The 18,541-nt window shown below is 41.2% G+C and overlaps 1 protein-coding gene across 1 annotated transcript; it reads right to left on the bottom strand.

Annotated features, from left to right (window-relative positions):
- Window positions 1-2,050: 2,050 nt before the first annotated feature.
- Window positions 2,051-15,791, bottom strand: LOC110494101 (protransforming growth factor alpha-like). Its single transcript, XM_021568822.2, has 6 exons — window positions 15,136-15,791; window positions 9,463-9,618; window positions 6,395-6,509; window positions 5,498-5,647; window positions 5,110-5,219; window positions 2,051-3,682 (listed from the first exon to the last, which is right to left on the bottom strand). The coding sequence occupies exons 1-6, from the start codon at window positions 15,176-15,178 to the stop codon at window positions 3,675-3,677; spliced, it is 582 nt and encodes a 193-aa protein (XP_021424497.2). The 5' UTR covers window positions 15,179-15,791; the 3' UTR covers window positions 2,051-3,674.
- Between the last annotated feature and the right edge of the window lie 2,750 nt (window positions 15,792-18,541).

Genomic DNA, 18,541 nt, shown 5'->3' on the forward strand with positions numbered 1-18,541 from the left:
GTTGTCATATTTGTTTCATATCTAGAAACAGTGTATTTTGTGTATGCACGCAGAGGTGGATGTGCCCTATAGCATGTGTCTTTGCATGTGTAACTGAGCTCTATCAGACATGTAAGATCTTCAGGTGCATTTGGCATCTTTCACAAGTGAAGGGACTGCAACTTAAGTGCAGGAGTGTGCTTCGAAGGAGTGAGCAAACTTGCTATGTAGTGTACCCCCAGGAAAACATTACTATACAATGAAGTGTATGTCTAGAAAAAGTTGCGAGAAGAATCGCATGCATACAATGTTCTCAGTAACATATATGCAGTGTTGAGATGTTAAAATGCAATATAGTACTTTAAGTAGATAGATCAACATGTACTTTACACTGTGTGGAAACTATATTAGTAGTTCTATAACTTTGTTAGTGTCAAGAAAAAAATCTCTGTTGATCTCATGAACAAATGAACTGTTTGTTTGTCTGTCTGTCGGAGTGAGCAAGGTGAGCCGCACGCGCTCTACCAAAGACAAACTACTTACTAACTCAGGTTTGATTACTAGTTTCTCCTTTCATAGGTGGAGCTGCTTTCCTTTGCTAGTCTGAGCTATATATGAGCTGCTTAATTAGCCATATACAGTGCATTCATAAAGTATTCAAACTCCTTGACTTTTTCCACATTTTGTTACATTCCAGCCCTATTCTAAAATGTGTAAAAAAAAATATATAAAAATGTCTCAGTCTACACACAATATCCCATAATGACAAATCAAATACAGGTTCTTGGAAATAGCCATTTACATAAGTATTCAGACCCTTTTCTATGAGACTCAAAATTGTGCTCAGGTGCATCCTGTTTCCATTGATCATTCTTGAGGTGTTTCTACAACTTGGAGTCCACCTGTGGTAAATTCAATTGATTGGACATGATTTGGAAAGGTACACACCTGTCTATATGAGGTCCCACAGTTGACAGTGCATGTCAGAACAAAAACCAAGCCATGAGGTCGAAGGAATTGTCCTTGGAGCTCCTAGACAGGAGTGTGTCGAGGCACAGATCTGGGGAAGGGTGCCAAAACATTTCTGCAGCATTGAAGATCCCCAAAGAACACAGTGGCCTCCATAATTATTTAATGGAAGAAGCTTGGAACTACCAAGACTCTTCCTAGAGCTGGCTGCCCGGTCAAACTGAGCAATCAGGGGAGAAGGGCCTTGGTGAAGGAGGTGACCAAGAACCTGATGGTCACTCTGACTGAGCTCCAGAGTTCCTCTGTGGAGATGGGAGAATCTTGCAGAAGGACAACCATCTTTGCCTACTCCACCAATCAGGCCTTTATGGTAGAGTGGCCAGACGGAAGCCACTCCTCAGTAAAAAGGCACAACGGCCTGCTTGGAGTTTGCAAAAAGGCACCTAAAAGGACTCTCAGACCATTAGAAACAAGATTCTCTGGTCTGATGAAACCAAGATTGAACTCTTTGGCCTGAATGCCAAGCGTCACGTCTGAAGTAAACCTGGCGCCATCCCTACGGTAAATCATGGTGGTTGCAGCATCATGCTGTGGGGATGTTTTTCATTGGCAGGGACTGGGAGACTAGTCAGGATCAAGGGAAAGATGAACGAAGTATAGAAAGATTCTTGATGAAAACCTGCTGCAGAGAGCTCAGGACCTCAGACTGGGGGGGCGAAGATTCACCTTCCAACAGGAACGACCCTAAGCACACAGCCAAGACAACGCAGGTGTGGCTTCGGGAAAAGTCTCAATGTCCTTGAGTGGCCCAGCCAGAGCCCGGACTTGAACCCGATCTAACATCTCTGGAGAGACCTGAAAATAGCTGTGCAACGACGCTCCCCATCCATCCTGACAGTTCTTGAGAGGATCTGCAGAGAAGAATAGGAGAAACTCCCCAAATAAAGGTGTGCCAAGCTAGTACCCAACAAGACTTGAGGCTGTAATCGCTGCCAAAGGTGCTTCAACAAAGTACTAAGTAAAGGGTCTGAATACTTATGTAAATTTCATATTTCAGTTGTTTATTTGTAATAAATTATTGAACATTTCTTGAAGCCTGTTTTTGCTTTGTCATTATGGGGTATTGTGTGTAGAAAAACAATTTAATGAATTTTAGAATAAGGCTGTAACATAACAGAATTTAGAAAAAGTCAAGGGTTCTGAATACTCTCCGAATGCATTGTAAGCCAAATATCTGTACATATTTCCAATATTTTCATTCAAAATCTTTCTCTCAGGCTGCCAGTTTTGGTTATACACCACATGTCGGCTACACAGACCCATAGAGATGTATAGAGGGCACACTTGTCACTAGACGGAAGAGATCAATGGCAAAGACCAGATGTGCACCCTCTATACATTTCTATGGACAGCAGCTGTCATGATTTCTCGAAACAGACTTTCTCCGCCTGTTCGAGAACTAAATGAAGAAACGAGTCGAGATCGGATCATGGAAACACGCGCCCGATAGAGATGTTGATTCTGAAAGTAACGCACGAGTTTGACAAAATCATAATATTACCCAGTTTGAAAAAGTAACATTACTTAACTCCATTACTCATAAAATAATCGGATTACCTTGCATGTTACTTTTGTAACGCATTACCCCAACACTGCATGCATGTGCATAAAACAAGTTTTAGAACACAACAAAGTCTGTGCATCACTCACTTACAAACCTAAATGTAATGCAGGTTTTGTGCAGGAATGGACAGAAACAACAAACTACATCTGAGGTGCAATGGAATTGCAAGACTCGTGTCAGGAATACTAATTTATGGTGGTATATTACTTGATTTACAAGTTACTAAGGACTATAGGTTGGCAATGCTTTGGATGCGTCACAGTCCTCTTAAAATCTACTCTTTTGCATGTATTTAATCTAAACATAATCTCTCCCATTACTATGTCCAAGTCCCACCATTGGTCCTTAATCCACAGTGGGGTTGAAAAGATATTGCTACTGGGACTCTCCCATTTTTGTCAGGTGAGGCATGTCAATATCCCTTGTCGAAAAACAGAAACTCAAACACTCTTGCTCCACCTTAAAAATCTCTGTGTGCTTTAAATTTGGATAATTATATATTGTGTCTAGCTTGTGTAGATTTTTAAAAGTGAGAAAAAAAGAGAGAATTTTGAGTTCCTCTGATTTCAAGTGAATTAAACAAAGTTATCCCTCAAATCCAAATCTGAAATAAATAGTTGCTCTCCTGCTCCAAAATCCTCAGAGGACTGCAAGTATTTTGTCTAGTTATGTCCAGCATGGGCTGTATGTTCCCGACCATGCCCGTGGCATCATTATTATCATTATGTCACACTGAGGGGATCTCCTCACGTCAGGTTCCAAAGAGATCTTCCGGAGAGTTCCGTGTTTCTGAGAGGTCAGTTTCCCTCTCTTCTCTCCATGCATTTCAACAGTAGTGATATCACAGTATTCCAAGTGTGCTGAGGTTCTGTAAATCCTGGTCTGTAGAGAATATGACATCAAATATGACATTCAACTTCCCTTGGTCTGGTAAGAAAGATACCCCTTTCAGTTTTGTGAGGATGTTATTAGCCAGGGTGTCTGATGCCATCTTGTGTGTAGTCCATAGAAGTCCCAGCAGGCATTAGGGTTGAATGGACAGATGGGAAGAGAAGGCAGCCCATCGTGAAAATCCCTGCCGTTCCAAGCAGCGTTTTCTCTCTCAAACCACTGAGGGGAAATGATAAGATAAAAAAAAGGTTTCAGAAAATAAGGAAATGAAATCAACCCATTTTGTAGAAACTTCCATGATGACAATGTGGTATGGAGACTTGGAAGTCAAGCACAAAGTCACTCTACATTCTACTCAATGCACATAAGGTTTGGGGATGATTCCATGACAATTGTCTGATCCCTCTTTTTAAACGAGAGATCAGTTTCCAGCAATTGTATGTATAACCTCAGATCAGGACTACAAAAAACACACTATCCTACAAAACAGAGCCTATAGTCTAGACCATCTAAAATAGGATCGACAACAAAACACAGCCCCAGTGGTACCTTCTGAATAAGGGACGTGATCTGACAGAGGACAAAGTAGAAACAGAAAATGTCATTCAATTAAAATCAGAAAAGTACCTAATAATCTCAAATGTGTTTCAGAAGAAGTCCAAATTTCTACAAGATACATGAAACTTACACGAGGGGGCAGACGTTAAGGAAATACTGGTCCTGGGTTTGCATAAGCATCGGATAGACCCATAGCATGCAACTGCTGGTTAAGAGAGAACACTGTATTTATTTAGAGTCTTTCAAGCATCTAACCACCGTATCTATCGAGGAAAGTAGTTTATCATTTGATTAACATTGCGGTCTGGGTGTGATCATGTTATTAGTGTGTACTTCACAAAAAGCACGAGCCAAGAGCATTCAAAGTTAATTTAGGGTGAGGTCGAGTACAGTAGTAAGCATATCTTTGAAAATATTCACTGTAACTAATAGATCTATAGAGAATCCTGTTCTGATATGGTCAAGACTGTATTTTGCTCTCTTTATGATCTCAGTGTAGTGTTCTCATAACCCTTTAGAAGAGCTAGAGCGGCTCCCCAAGTGAGATCTACATGTCAACGGATGTTAAGGACAGGAAACATCAATTAGCGACAACAGTGTCAGCAACACCTCAATGGTTCCTATACATTAGGTCTGACAGCATGAGCCTCTAATAACGTCACGTTCAAACCAGATGGGTCCTAAATGCACAGCGAAAAGCTTCAGTATGCTTCAGCAGCTAGGACACAGTAGGCCATTAAACCTACCTTAAGGGCTCATAGCTACCTTCTCCTGTCGATTACAAAAATACCCCTTACCGATCATCATAATTAGAACCCCTGGGGTGTATCCTTTGTACCGTTTCTGTTGCAAAACGTTTTGCGACAGAAACAGTTTACTCCAAACAGAAAAAGTTTTGCAACAAAAATGAGAGTTTCTGTTGGACAAATTCAGGTAGGTCCCTACCATTTGGTTCCACTTGCTTCCTTTTGGTTTCCCTTGCAAGATGTAATGAATACAACCCTGTGGTTTCCAATTTCAAACTTGATGAGAGTTTGGAATGTGAAACATATACAAACTAGGCAAAAGTCAAAAAAGGAAGTCTGTACCACTTTCAGAGTGACAGCAGGGACGTCGGCCCTTCAGCCTACTGTCTTGTTTCTCTGGGGCACAGTGGAGTCTGTGCCTCCGCCCCAAACCGTCACGCCTCCACCAGCAACTGGGAGAGAGGACATGTTTCAATTACAGATGATTTCGGGTGAACACATTCATTAACCTTTATAAATACTATCAGTATAAGTGCAGGGTTTAATCTTACTTTATGAACAAAATCATGGTAGCGTGGGCAGTAGGATTGGGTAATCAACTATGTGATTGACGCTGATGTCTACACAATCAAGTTTGTAGGTTCAGTGAACGGGCAGTGTCATGGTGACATTTCTATTCACTTGTGTTCTTCCAATTGACCAGAATCAAGATATAACATGATGTACTTACTGTAAAAGTGTACAGAGTAGCATCGTCAAGACACAGCCAATCACACACAGCACTAGCGCCGTGGCAACTGTCTGTTGCCTGTGATTGGTGGCCACCACGGCTAGCAGGTCGGCGTGCTCGCATCGCATCCCTACAAAGCCTTGGTGACACCTGTCCAACATGGAGAGGAGAAAGGACATCAAACTTCATACAGCCACGTGGACTTGTTCCTTCAGGGGTGTTTGACAAATTCACAGACTCCATTTGCAATGCAAAAAAATAACAATCTATAAATATATCGTTGAAGTAGAATTAGTACACCTAAGTTTTAGGAATATTAGGTGGTAGTGAAGTTCAGTCTGCAAAACTATTTTGCATCAGATAAACAACCACACAATACCCTTCGTATTATGAACATGCCAAAAAAGGGTCTCGAGGATTCACTACTAAAAAGCTATTTAGTAAAGACCCTAATCCTGGAGGGGGTTCTCTACTCTGCTCAGTCAGATAGAAGTGGACTGCCGCTCTCTAATTCCAATTTGCATCATGCTTAGACCAGTTCTATGAACTGCAGCGAATCCGTGTACAAACAGAGCACTGGCAGAACAGATCCTAAACACATATTGTTCTGAGGAGCGTGAAAGAGCTGTTCAACCGTCAGTCACAGACATTAACACTGGGTGGGTTACCCAACAAATACTCTCGATAACTCAAAATATAATAATTAGGACATATGCTATGTTGTGGCTGCACACCAGCAAGGACAGGTCACAAGTTCATGACTATCAAATAACAATTTCCCATACAGACAGAGTAACACAATGATTCATTGGATATTGAAATAATGACGACTGTGTAACGAGAGCGAGAGAGAGATCCTTGTATTTTCTGCACCACAGGACAGGAAGTTGAACTTACACACATGCAGGGGTCTCCTCCAGAATCAGGAAACGACAGGTGCCATGGAAACAGAAGTGGCTGTGCGAGTCAGGACAGTCATCGAAGTGTGATCGAACAGCTGCTGCCACAAACTCTGAGTCAGAGACAGGAGATACAAATGGACATTTTTCAAGGCCCTGAGGCAGAGGAAACTTATAGTGCTTCAGAAAGTATTCACACCCTTGACTTTTTCCTAATTTTGTTGCCTTACAGCCTGAATTTAAAATGGATTACATTTGTCACTGGCCTACAGACAATACCCCATAATGTCAAAGTAGAATTATGTTATAGACAATAAATATTCAACCCCTTTGTTATGGCAAGCCTAAATAAGTTCAATAATAAGTTGCATGGACTCACTCTGTGTGCAATAATAGTGTTTAACATGATTTTTGAGTACCTCAGCCCTGTACCCCACACATACAATTATCTGTAAAGATTCCTCAGTCAAGCAGTGAATTTCAAACACAGATTCAACCACAAAGACCAGGGAGGTTCTTCCATTGCCTTGCAAAGGGTACCTATTGGTTGATGGGTAAAACTAAAAAGCCAACAATGACTATCCCTCTGAGCATGGTGAAGTTATTAATTATACTTTGGATGGTGTATTAAAACACCCAGTCACTACAAAAATGTAGGCGTCCTTCCTAACTCAGTTGCCGGAGGGGAAGGAAACCTCTCAGGGATTTCACCATGATGCCAATAGTGACTTTAAAACATTTACAGAGTTTAACGGCTGTAATAGAAGAAAACTGAAGATGGATCAAAAATGTTTGTAGTTACTCCACAATGCTAAATTGACAGAGTGAAAAGAAGGAAGTACAGAATAAAAAATATTCCAAAACATGCATCCAGTTTGGAACAAGGCACTAAAGTAATACAAAAATCGTTGACAAAGCAATTAACACTCTTTGTATTCAGGACAAAAAGTAATGTTTGAGGAAAATCCGATACAACACATTACTGAGTACCACTCTCCATATTTTCAAGCATAGTGGTGGCTGCATCATGTTATGGGTATGCTTGTAATTGTTAAAGACTGGGGAGATTTTCATGATAAAAAAATAAACTGAAAAGAGCTAAGGACAGGCAAAATCCTAGAGGAAAACCTGTTTCAGTCTGCTTTCTACCAGACACAGAGATGAATTCACCTTCCAGAGGACAATACCCTAAAACAAAAGGTCAAATCGACACTGGAAGTTGATTACCAAGACACTGAATGTTCCTGAGAGGCCAAGTTACAGTTTTGACTTAAATCTGCTTGAAAATCTATGGGAAGACTTGAAAATTGTTGTCTAGCAATGATCAACCAATTTGACAGAGCTTTAAGAATTTAAAAAAATAATAAATGGGCAAATATTGTACAATCCAGATGTGCAATACTCCTAGAGACTTACCCAGAAAGACTCAACTGTAATGCTGTCAAAGGTGATTCTAACATGTATTGACTCAGGGGTGTGAATACTTATACTTATGTAAATAAGTTATTTTGGTATTTCATTTTCAATAAATTATCAGCACTTTCTAAAAACCTATTTTCACTTTGTCATTATGGGGTAATGTGTGTAGATGGATTAAATAAATGTTTTTCTCACCCATTTTGAATTCAGGCTGTAACACAACAAACTATGGAATAAGTCAAGGGGAATGAATACTTTCTGAAGGCACTGTACTTCTTTTGTTACCTCTGAGTGACTTGGGTTTTGTCATGGCTTATGTTAGGGACAAGGCCCTCCAAGGGACAACCATGCATTAAGATGTGTCGCATGCAAATGGACAAGTTAAACCCCAATCAAATCCCCAGTGCCACGACACAGCAAACAACAAGTCTGTCCATCATCAAACCCATTAGAAGTCTGGAGAAAGCACATCCCTGAAGCCAAGGAGTAAAATCCTCACCCTTTTCTTTCCAGGGCTTTGTCTGAAAAGATACCCGTCAAATCCTTGCTTCCTCCTTTGATTTCTGAATGACTCTCAAAGTGCATTTGAGGAGAAGATCAAAAAGGTCCCTTCTTCAGACCTCTCCTTCATTGAGCTTTGAGAGGACTTCAGGAAATAAGGACAGAGGAGGCAAGGATTTGACAGCTAGTAACCTTTTCAGACACAGCCCCCCATCCCTCTACTGCCTCTTTCCTTCACATCCAATCAAACGTGATTTATTATGGCCAAACGATGCTGGAATAACAGAATGAATCTCCTGAAATAAATGAACATTGGAATGAGCTGAAGGGGTCAAGACTCAGGAGGAACACAGTAACCAAATTACAGAGTCTGGACGAATTTCTTACTCATCAACTGTACAATGAGTTCCAAATTCCAACTGGACTGGCCCAAACAAAAGTTTGAGTATCTTTTCTCAGGCAGCCAAAACAGATGCCACAATGTGGCATTCAGAGAAAGAGGGAGTGAGTAAGAGAGAGAGAGGGAGGATGAACAGAGAGATAGACGGTTGCATTACAGCCGACCGTCACACACTCCATTCCATTGGTAAATGGCCGGTTGGATTCCAGCCTACATGCATTGTCCCTTCTCCTCTCTCTCTTTCAGAGCCTGTAAAAAGCTATCTGTTCTCCCCTTAGGTATCTGCCCCAGCTACTCCTCAGCCCCTCTGGCAGCATCCCAAATGGCCCCCTATGGTCAAAATGCCATTAGGGCATTTCTGGATTTTGTGGTGACTCACAGATGATGACTGAAATGTGATCGGGGGTCACCTGGGAATTAAGCTACAGGATTTTTATTTTAGCGTTGTTTGACGACTGCCACACTGGCTACTTTCTATCCAAACAGAGGACTAGATTCATATAAAACAATTATACTAATTCATTCATGTGCAGCACAGTGTCTGTATGTGTCCACTTTTGTAAGGCATTTTATGTTGCCATCTGACTCTTCACTAGAGAAGCCTTGAATTAACTTTGGCACCAGTCAATGAGTCTGAAGAGGTGAAAGATTCTCTGGAGCACCCTGTAGAGAGGTTTTATAGGGGCATTCATATTTAGACTGTCAGTCACCTGAAAAGACACAAACACACACACACACACACTTACTTTTAACTGGAAGGTTGGTTGTAGTAATGGTGCTGGTAGTGGTAGAAAATAGCATAATGTTTACAGTGGTAGTAGTCATAGGAGGGCTGGTGGTCATAGTAGAATTAGTAGCAATAGTAGAATTATCCTGTCCGGTTCCATAGGTAAAGAGGGACCCTGTTAAAAGAAACAGATGAAATGCTTAGGTATACACATCGGTACTGATTTTAAATTAGGATCAGATAAAGAAACTGTTGGGACATTGAAGAAGATCCCACTAGGCCTGGGGTTCCTAAACATTTCCACTCAGGCACCCCCTTCCAGTATTGTATTGGGGAACATCCCCCCCTTCAATTCTATGAGTTTTGTCAATGTGCAGAGACAATATTGCAGTTTTAAAGCTATTTTCTTTGCGATTCTATACATTTTGCCATGTCTAATGCATAGGAGTTTGGTGGCACCTTAATTAGGGAGGACAAGCTTGTTGTAATGGCTGGAGTGGAATAGTATCAAATACATGGGTTCCATCTAAAACGACGTTGGAGGTGGCTTAGAGTAGAGAAATGAACATAAAATTATCTGGCAACACCTCTGGGGGACATTCCTGCAGTCAGCAAGCCAATTGCACACCCCCTCAAAACATCTGTGGCATTGTGCTGTGTGACAAAACACATTTTAGAGTGGCATTTTACTGTCCCCAGCACAAGGTGCACCTGTGTAATGATCATGCTGCTTAATCAGCTTCTTGATACACCTGTCAGATGAATGGATTATCTTGGCAAAGGAGAAATGCTCACTAAAAGGGATGTAAACCAATTTGTACACAACATATGATAGAAATAAGTTTTTTTGTGCATATGGAAAATGTATGCGAAGTTTTATTTCAGCTCATGAAACATGGGACCAACACTTTACATGTTGCATTTATATTTTTGTTCAGTATAATTATTACATTTTTGGGGGTACCTAACAGCTCTCATCCGAAGTGACTTAGTTGACAGAATCAGAGAAACAAGTCGTCTACAAATAACCTGTTGCTCTTAAAATAGAACTCATCTCCCAACTCACGGATCCCAGCAGAGCAAGGTGACATGAATTATGTCCCCACTGATCAACCAGAGTCCTATTCAGTAGAGAAAAGCTGACAGAAATTAAGGTACTACCTAAGAACACAGATTTTTGTTTTCCGTTGCCAAACCACTACATGTTAACATATCAGACTTACTTAACTTAAACCTCTTGGCCCCTTTGGGAGCATAGGGTGTCCATCTGACTCTTCTGTGTGAGGGCTTTTCACTCTTGCCAGGAGATCTTAACCAAATATTGCACTGAAATGGTGTTATATCTTATTTCTAGTTCTTGACCTTAATGAACCACTTTCCCTTTTTCTGTTGCATTGGTCCCATCGAGGGTTGAATCCTGAGGCATGTACAGTCCTCATAACTCTCACACAACTTTCCCATTTGTCATTATGTTTGGATTTCCTCTTACCAGCTTGTGTTGCGTATTTCAAGAATGACAATGGGATGAAAGGATGGACACACTACAATGGGTCTGTAATGGGACTAAGCTGGGATAGTCTTAATATAGACAGATCCCGGAGAGTGATCACACAATTAGAATTCTGTAAGGCAGCCAATGAGAGACGAGATTCAGTGATGTGTAGATATCAGACAATGAAAGTGCTGAGTATCAAATTAGAGCTTCATTCTCCGGTTCAATTCAAATAATGGTTGAAAACACACTGCTCACATAACACAGGTTAATCCATATCAGTTGGTTATGAAGGAGAGGAGAACCACTGAGCATTTCATCAGTCAGTCAATCGTGACGTCCCTGATGTTGCTAAGGACACTGAGTGTGACAAGGTACAAAGCCCAGAGAGAGAGACGGTGGATGAATGCTGTGTCAAGGCAGGCTGCGTCACAAATGGCACCCTATTCCGTGCATACTGCACTACTTTTGACAAGAGGGTAAAATCAATATGAATCAAATCACTTTTTGACAGCACCCCTTTTGATTTGAATAAAACCTTCCATACATATTTGCCCGTTCTAGAAGTGCTCAGAAAGTGACTTTTTCAACATGAATGCGGAAACATTCAAGGAGATGGGTGCTCAAAGTTTACCCATGTTGCATACCCCACCATACCCTGAGACATCCATGTCTTCATCACTGGAAAATATCAAATGGTTGGGATTGATATAATTTAAAAGCTTGCAAACAGGGTTGTCCATTTTTTTTTAGCATTTCTGTGAAAATGTTCTTTCATTTTAAAAAAAATATGTTTTTATCTAAAAACGCCTAAACTCAGATGTTTTTCATATTCACATATGTTGTAGCTTAGACCCTATTTTTCATAATCTAAGGTTTTTGTGTTGTGCTGGCTTTCGTTTGAGACACAACATGCTCTTGAATACAGGGTCAGTGTCATGTTATGGCTGATAAATGTACTAAAATGGGAATCAGATTGAAATGTCAACTTCCAAAGATATTTGGAGGTTCACCCATCAGAGAATATTGACTTGAATGGGAATATCTGTTGTTTTAAATTCAAACTTTCATGCCTCCATAGAAAACATATTGAAATCATAGAAATATAGATAGAATAGAGAAGACAAATTAAGTTGACATTTGACGGTGGGTGGACCGGCAGCCATCTTTGTGGTAGTAATTAGAAGTTATAATTTCAATTACATTTAAATGAAGTAGCCGCTAAATTGAAGTGATCTTTAGGGAAATACACTTCTTATGATTGAAATGACACCCACCCTGTGTTCAAGAGCATGTTGTGTCTCAACCGATGGCGGGCACAACTCAAAAACCTCAGATGTTGTGAAATAGGGTCTAAGCTGCGACATGTGTGAACTTTTTTTTTCTCAACAAATAATTAAATAGTTTGACAACACTGTTTGTAAGATTTTAAATGTAAGCTTTTGTAAGTTATCAAACTCAACCGTTAATCTTTCCCAGTGATGAAGGCATGGATGTCTCAGGGTATGGTGGGGTAGTCAACTTTGAACACCTTTATCTCTGGAATGTTTTGCCATTCAGGTCCAAAAAGTCACTTTCTGACCACGTCTTCCATGGGCAATCATGTATGGAAGGTTTTGCTTAAATCAAAAAGAATGCTGTCAAACAGTGTCTGAATTCAAATGGATTTACCCCAGAGACCTACGAGCCCTGGTCAAAAGATGTGTACAATGCAGGACAGGGTTTCTCAAACTCGGTCCTGGGTGCCTCCACCCGACAAAAACTACAGTCGAGGCCAAAAGTTTTGAGAATGACACAAATATTAATTTTCACAAAGTCTGCTTCCTCAGTGTCTTTAGATATTTTTGTCAGGTGTTACTATGGAATACTGAAGTATAATTACAAGCATTTCATAAGTGTCAAAGGCTTTTTATTGACAATTACATGAAGTTGATGCAAAGAGTCAATATTTGCAGTTTTGACCCTTCTTTTTCACGATCTCTGCAAACCGCCCTGGCATGCTGTCAATTAACTTCTGGGCCACATCCTGACTGATGGCAGCCCATTCTTGCATAATCAATGCTTGTAGTTTGTCAGAATTTGTGGGTTTTTGTTTGTCCACCCGCCTCTTGAGGATAGACCACAAGTTCTCAATGGGATTAAGGTTTGGGGAGTTTCCTGGCCATGGACCCAAAATATCAATGTTTTGTTCCCTGAGCCACTTAGTTATCACTTTTGCCTTATGGCAAGGTGCTCCATCATGCTGGAAAAGGCATTGTTCGTCACCAAACTGTTCCTGGATGGTTGGGTGCTCAGGATGCTTTACTGTTGGCATGACACAGGACTGATGGTAGCGCTCACCTTGTCTTCTCCGGACAAGCTTTTTCCGGATGCCCCAAACAATCGGAAACCGGATTCATCAGAGAAAATGACTATCCCAGTCCTCAGCAGTTCAATCCCTGTACCATTTGCAGAATATCAGTCTGTCCCTGATGTTTTTCCTTGAGAGAAGTGGTTTCTTTGCTGCCCTTCTTGACACCAGGCCATCCTCCAAAAGTCTTCGCCTCACTGTGCGTGCAGATGCACTCACACCTGCCTGCTGCCATTCCTGAGCAAGCTCTGTACTGGTGGTACCCCGATCCCACAGCTGAATCAACTTTAGGAGACGGTCCTGTCGCTTGCTGGAATTTCTTGGGCACCCTGAAGCCTTCTTCACAACATTTAAACCGCTCTCCTTGAAGTTCTTGATGATCTGATAAATGGTTGATTAGGTGCAATCTTAGTGGCAGCAGTATCCTTGCCTGTGAAGCCCTTTTTGTGCAAAGCAATGATGACGTCATGTGTTTCCTTGCAGGTAACCATGGTTGACACAGGAAGAACAATGATTCCAAGCACCACCCTCCTTTTGAAGCTTCCAGTCTGTTATTCAAACTCAATCAGCATGACAGACTGATCTCCAGCCTTGTCCTCATCAACACTCACACCTGTGTTAACAAGAGAATCACTGACATGATGTCAGCTGGTCCTTTTGTGGCAGGGCTGAAATGCAGTGGAAATGTTTTTTGGGGATTCAGTTAATTTGCATGGAAAAGAGGGACTTTGCAATTAATTGCATTTCATCTGATCACTCTTCATAACATTCTGGAGTATTTGCAAATTGCCAAACTGAGGCAGCAGACTTTGAAAATGTATATTTGTGTCATTCTCAAAACTTTTGGCCACGACTGTACACTTGACCTACACTTCCCGAGTTACGCTTACACACAGGTGTTTGCCGCATGCTAGATAGCACAGGCCTCTTGTCTTCCGTAAACAAACGCTGTGACATGGAGATAGGGTTAGTGTTTCCACACTGCCATATCAAGTTGTGTATCAATTTAACCTTTTTTAAATTATTATTATTTCTCGCTGATATGAAAGAAAAAGGTCCTCATGCTTCCATAATCATACTGTTGTTTTGATTAAGCGTCAGAGCTCTTAGCAAAACTCCCAATACAGAAGACCAATGACTTAGGCATAATGTAATGTAACTGTAAGTCGTGATCAAGGGAATAGGGTACCAGTTGGGACGTAGAAGAGTGACTGACCAGCCAATAACAGTAACAGGGTCAAGTATCCCCTGCTAAAAGGATGAGGCCATTAGAAACCTATGAATAGGTCTGCACTGGCAGCATATGCACGCCACATAAAACATCAATGATGGCTCATTGGTAGGTCTACCATCGTTGTTTCTCATAGAAATGTTGAAATATCACTGAGCCTGACAATGGTTATAATTCACAAACTGGAGTCAGATACAATCAAAACTGTAAACGGGACTTCCTGCTAAGAGTAGGGTAGGCTAGCCTATAGTCCTGGGGTTCTCAACTTTCCCCTTTCTGATGCTCACTAAAATAATGCTCTTCCTTAAAATGTGATAAATTGAGGTTACTGATTATATTTTAGAATTCAATTGTTCGTTTTCCCGCACTTTTTCAGGGAGACCTTACACTCACTGTGGCCCCCGTGGGTCCCCTGGTTGAGGCTTAATTTATAAGGAAAAGTTCACAGACGCAAACCCGTATTAGGAACCAATGACCTTTCCCCTTCTGGTATAGCACATTCCAATTCACTAACCCCCCCATTTAACATTTTACAATCATTCCCACTTTCTGCCACTTCGCTTGTAGTCTTTCAAATATTTTACAAACTGTGTTGTTTTTTCTTCTTCATAGAACTCACCAGTAATGAGAAAGATCACATCCCAGAATGCCCGATTCATCATGAAGGTTGTATGTTTGTCAATGTAATCCTCCGAAATGCTAGTGTTCTTTTCCCAAGTCCATAAACATTTGTATATACTCGCATAGGTCAGTCAGGAGAGAGAAATGTGTTTGTATAAAATTAAGTAAATCCTTCTTCCATTACAAAACCCCTTCCGCGTATCTTAGACTATATGCTACTGACAGTCTTCAGAAATGTCGCAAAAAAAATGCAAGTGCGTCGCTATTCGGCAACTTGATTAATTTCCAGTGCCATGTGCAAGCTGAGTTTCCTTGTCTGATATATCATTAATTTAACGTAACAACAAACAAGTCTTCAAATACTTTGTTTCGATTAATTTCTCTTCAATTTAAACGGATAAGTTTAGTCCAAGCGGTAAACAATTCCACTCTCCTCCACAGTCTAAATAAACGCTCTCACACATAATCCTTTCAATGGTTTCCCCTGAGGAGGGAGCGAGAGAGAAATCAATATTGCTCTCTCTGCCGGGCTCACTTCTAGTTGCCTAAAATAACTTGTTTTTGGGGAATGTTGTAGAAGTACTCTCATCACAAGAATCTCATTATGATAACTCAATCTTCAAGTTACCAGCTTTCATATTTCAATTTGTGGTAGCTTTTGTAGCATTTGTGGTAGCTTTCATATGAGCAGTGCCTGTATAGCCTAGGTCTAGTGCACCCATATGTGCCTTCCTAGGGCAAAAATGGTTTCACAAATCAGCATAAAATATAAAAGGATGATGAGCAATCACTCCCTTTATGTTGATCCAACAACACCCATGGATCTAATTCCAAAATCATGGGCAATTAGATGGAGTTGGTCCCCATTTGCTGCTATAACAGCCTCCTCTCTTCTGGGAAGGCATTCCACTACATGTTGGAAAATTGCTGTGGAAATGTGCTTCCATTCAGCCACAAGAGCATTAGAGTTTGTGCTCTGATGTTGGGCGATTAGGCCTGGCTTGCAGCCAGAGTTCCAATTCATCCCAAAGGTGTTTGATGGGGTTGAGGTCAGGGCTCTGTGCAGGCCAGTCAAGTTCTTCCACACCGATCTTGACAAAACGTTTCTGTATGGACTTTGCTTTGTGCCCGGGGCATTATCATGCTGAAACAGGAAAGGGCCTTCTCCAAACTGTTGCCACAAATTTGGAATCACAGAATCGTCTAGAATACCATTGTATGCTGTAGCATTAAGACTTCCCTTCACTGGAACTAAGTGGCCTAGCCCGTCCCATTATTCCACCAAACTGTACAGTTGGCACTATGCATTGGGGCAGGTAGCATTCTCCTGGCATCCACCAAACCCAGATTTGGACTGCCAGATGGTGAAGTGTGATTCATCACTCCAGAGAACGCGTTTTCACGGCTCCGGAGTACAATGGCGATGAGCTTTTCACCCCTGCAGCAGACGCTTGCATTGCGCATGGTGATCTTAGGCTTGTGTGCGGCTGCTCGCCCATGGAAACCCATTTCATGAATCTCCAGACAAATAATTATTGTGCTGGCGTTGCTTCCAGAGGTGGATTGGAACTTGGTAGTGAGTGTTGCAACCAAGGTCAGACCATTTTTATGCGCTACGTGCTTCAGCACTCGGTGGTCCCGTTCTGGGAGCTTGTGTGGCCTACCACTTCACGAATGAGCCATTGTTGCTCCTAGACATTTCCACTTCACAATAACAGCACTTATAGTTGACCAGGGCAGCTCTAATAGGGCAAAAATGTGATGAACTGACTTGTTGGAAAGGTGGCATCCTATGACAGTGCCACATTGAAAGTCACTGAGCTCTTCAGTAAGGCCATTCTACTTCCAGTGTTTGTCTATGGAGATTGCATGGCTGTGTGTGTAGACTGAAGAAGGCTGTAAAGCCAAAACAGTCTGTGTACACTATCCCTGATGCAGTAAAAAAAAATTATGCATTGAATAATGAAGTACATTTTAGGCAACATATTTTTGACAGCAAACCCATTTACAACTCTTCATTTTTCTAAATGTGTGGCTTTTATGCACGAGCCAAGCTTTTAGGAGAGCGCAATGGTTCTCTTTTGCTCGATTTTATGCACCTGTCAGCAATGGGTGCGGCTGGGGTGTCCACATACTTTTGTATATAAAGTGTACATTAATTTACCACCAGGAAGTTAATGAGAGAACATCTAAAAACCCATTCCGTCCATGATGGACTAATCAATTAAAAGTTGAATGTGTTCAAGGCAGGCAAGAATAAATTGTACACTATAGTGGCCAAGAGTGACAACAAACAATCATAGTGAAAATTAAACTTACAATTAGATTATGGGTTACATCTAACTATGACTAATTTCATACTAGATTTAAAGTTTTGTGCAACATGATCAATAGATAAACCTTGATTTAACACAGTTTAAGTGTTAATTCATGTAAGGGTATGTTGGTGAAACCCACCCTGGTATTTTAGAACTGTGTTGTGCTTTGGAAGTATTGTATTGAAGACTCATCCTATGCAGTAATTTATAGGCTTACAATGCAGCACCATCTGCTGGCTAGACAGCGACATTTGAAGAGGCTGATCATGGTAGCCAATGACGAATGATGATAGTATATGCCTCAATTCCATTTGGTGACGTACAGGCTACACAAACATCAACCATGTCATAAATTGATGTCAATTGGACATTTTCGCAAGGGCGTGCGTTTGAAGTAAAGATGCAGCCCCATAATGAGAGTATAGGCTATAGGTCTGGTTTGAGCATGACTCCAGACATGGTCCAGCATTTGTAAATCGACAGGAAGCATGACTTATCGGACGTTGGCGACTGGACTAGAGCAAGCTGCACGCACCTGTAATGTTCGTTGTCGCGACACCGCCTGAAAGTTGATTTCCAGAAAGACTGGGCAGATATTCTGCACATGCGTTGCATATAATAATAAACTGCTATACAAACATTTGGTAGGCTTATGATTCCGCAATGTTGTGAGAACGATATGAGACAAATTCCACAGTATAGGTAAATGACTCGAGCGAGGTGACCGGTGATTAGCCTAGTGCCATTACATATTTGATCTGAGGCAACAGCCCACTGGGCACACAATGGTTTATTCAACGTTGTTTCCACGTCAGTTGAACCAGCGTGGAGTACACGTTGAATTTACGTCTCTGCCCAGTGGGAGGCGATCCATATTCCATATCTGAGGTATTGTATAGAGAATAACAACGTATTGTATGAGACCTACAGTAGGATAACACCCACGTGAAGGTCAACGTTATATCTGACAGTTCATATAGTGGTTAAACATTGCCTTAACATAACAGGAGTTGGGTGTCACACGAAACGTGACACACACACGTGCAGGGGGAGTGGATACTGTACTTATACAGTATTTCAGAAGGT

The sequence above is a fragment of the Oncorhynchus mykiss genome, chromosome 17, assembly GCF_013265735.2.
Source record: "Oncorhynchus mykiss isolate Arlee chromosome 17, USDA_OmykA_1.1, whole genome shotgun sequence".
In the NCBI taxonomy this organism is placed as follows: Eukaryota; Metazoa; Chordata; class Actinopteri; order Salmoniformes; family Salmonidae; genus Oncorhynchus; species Oncorhynchus mykiss.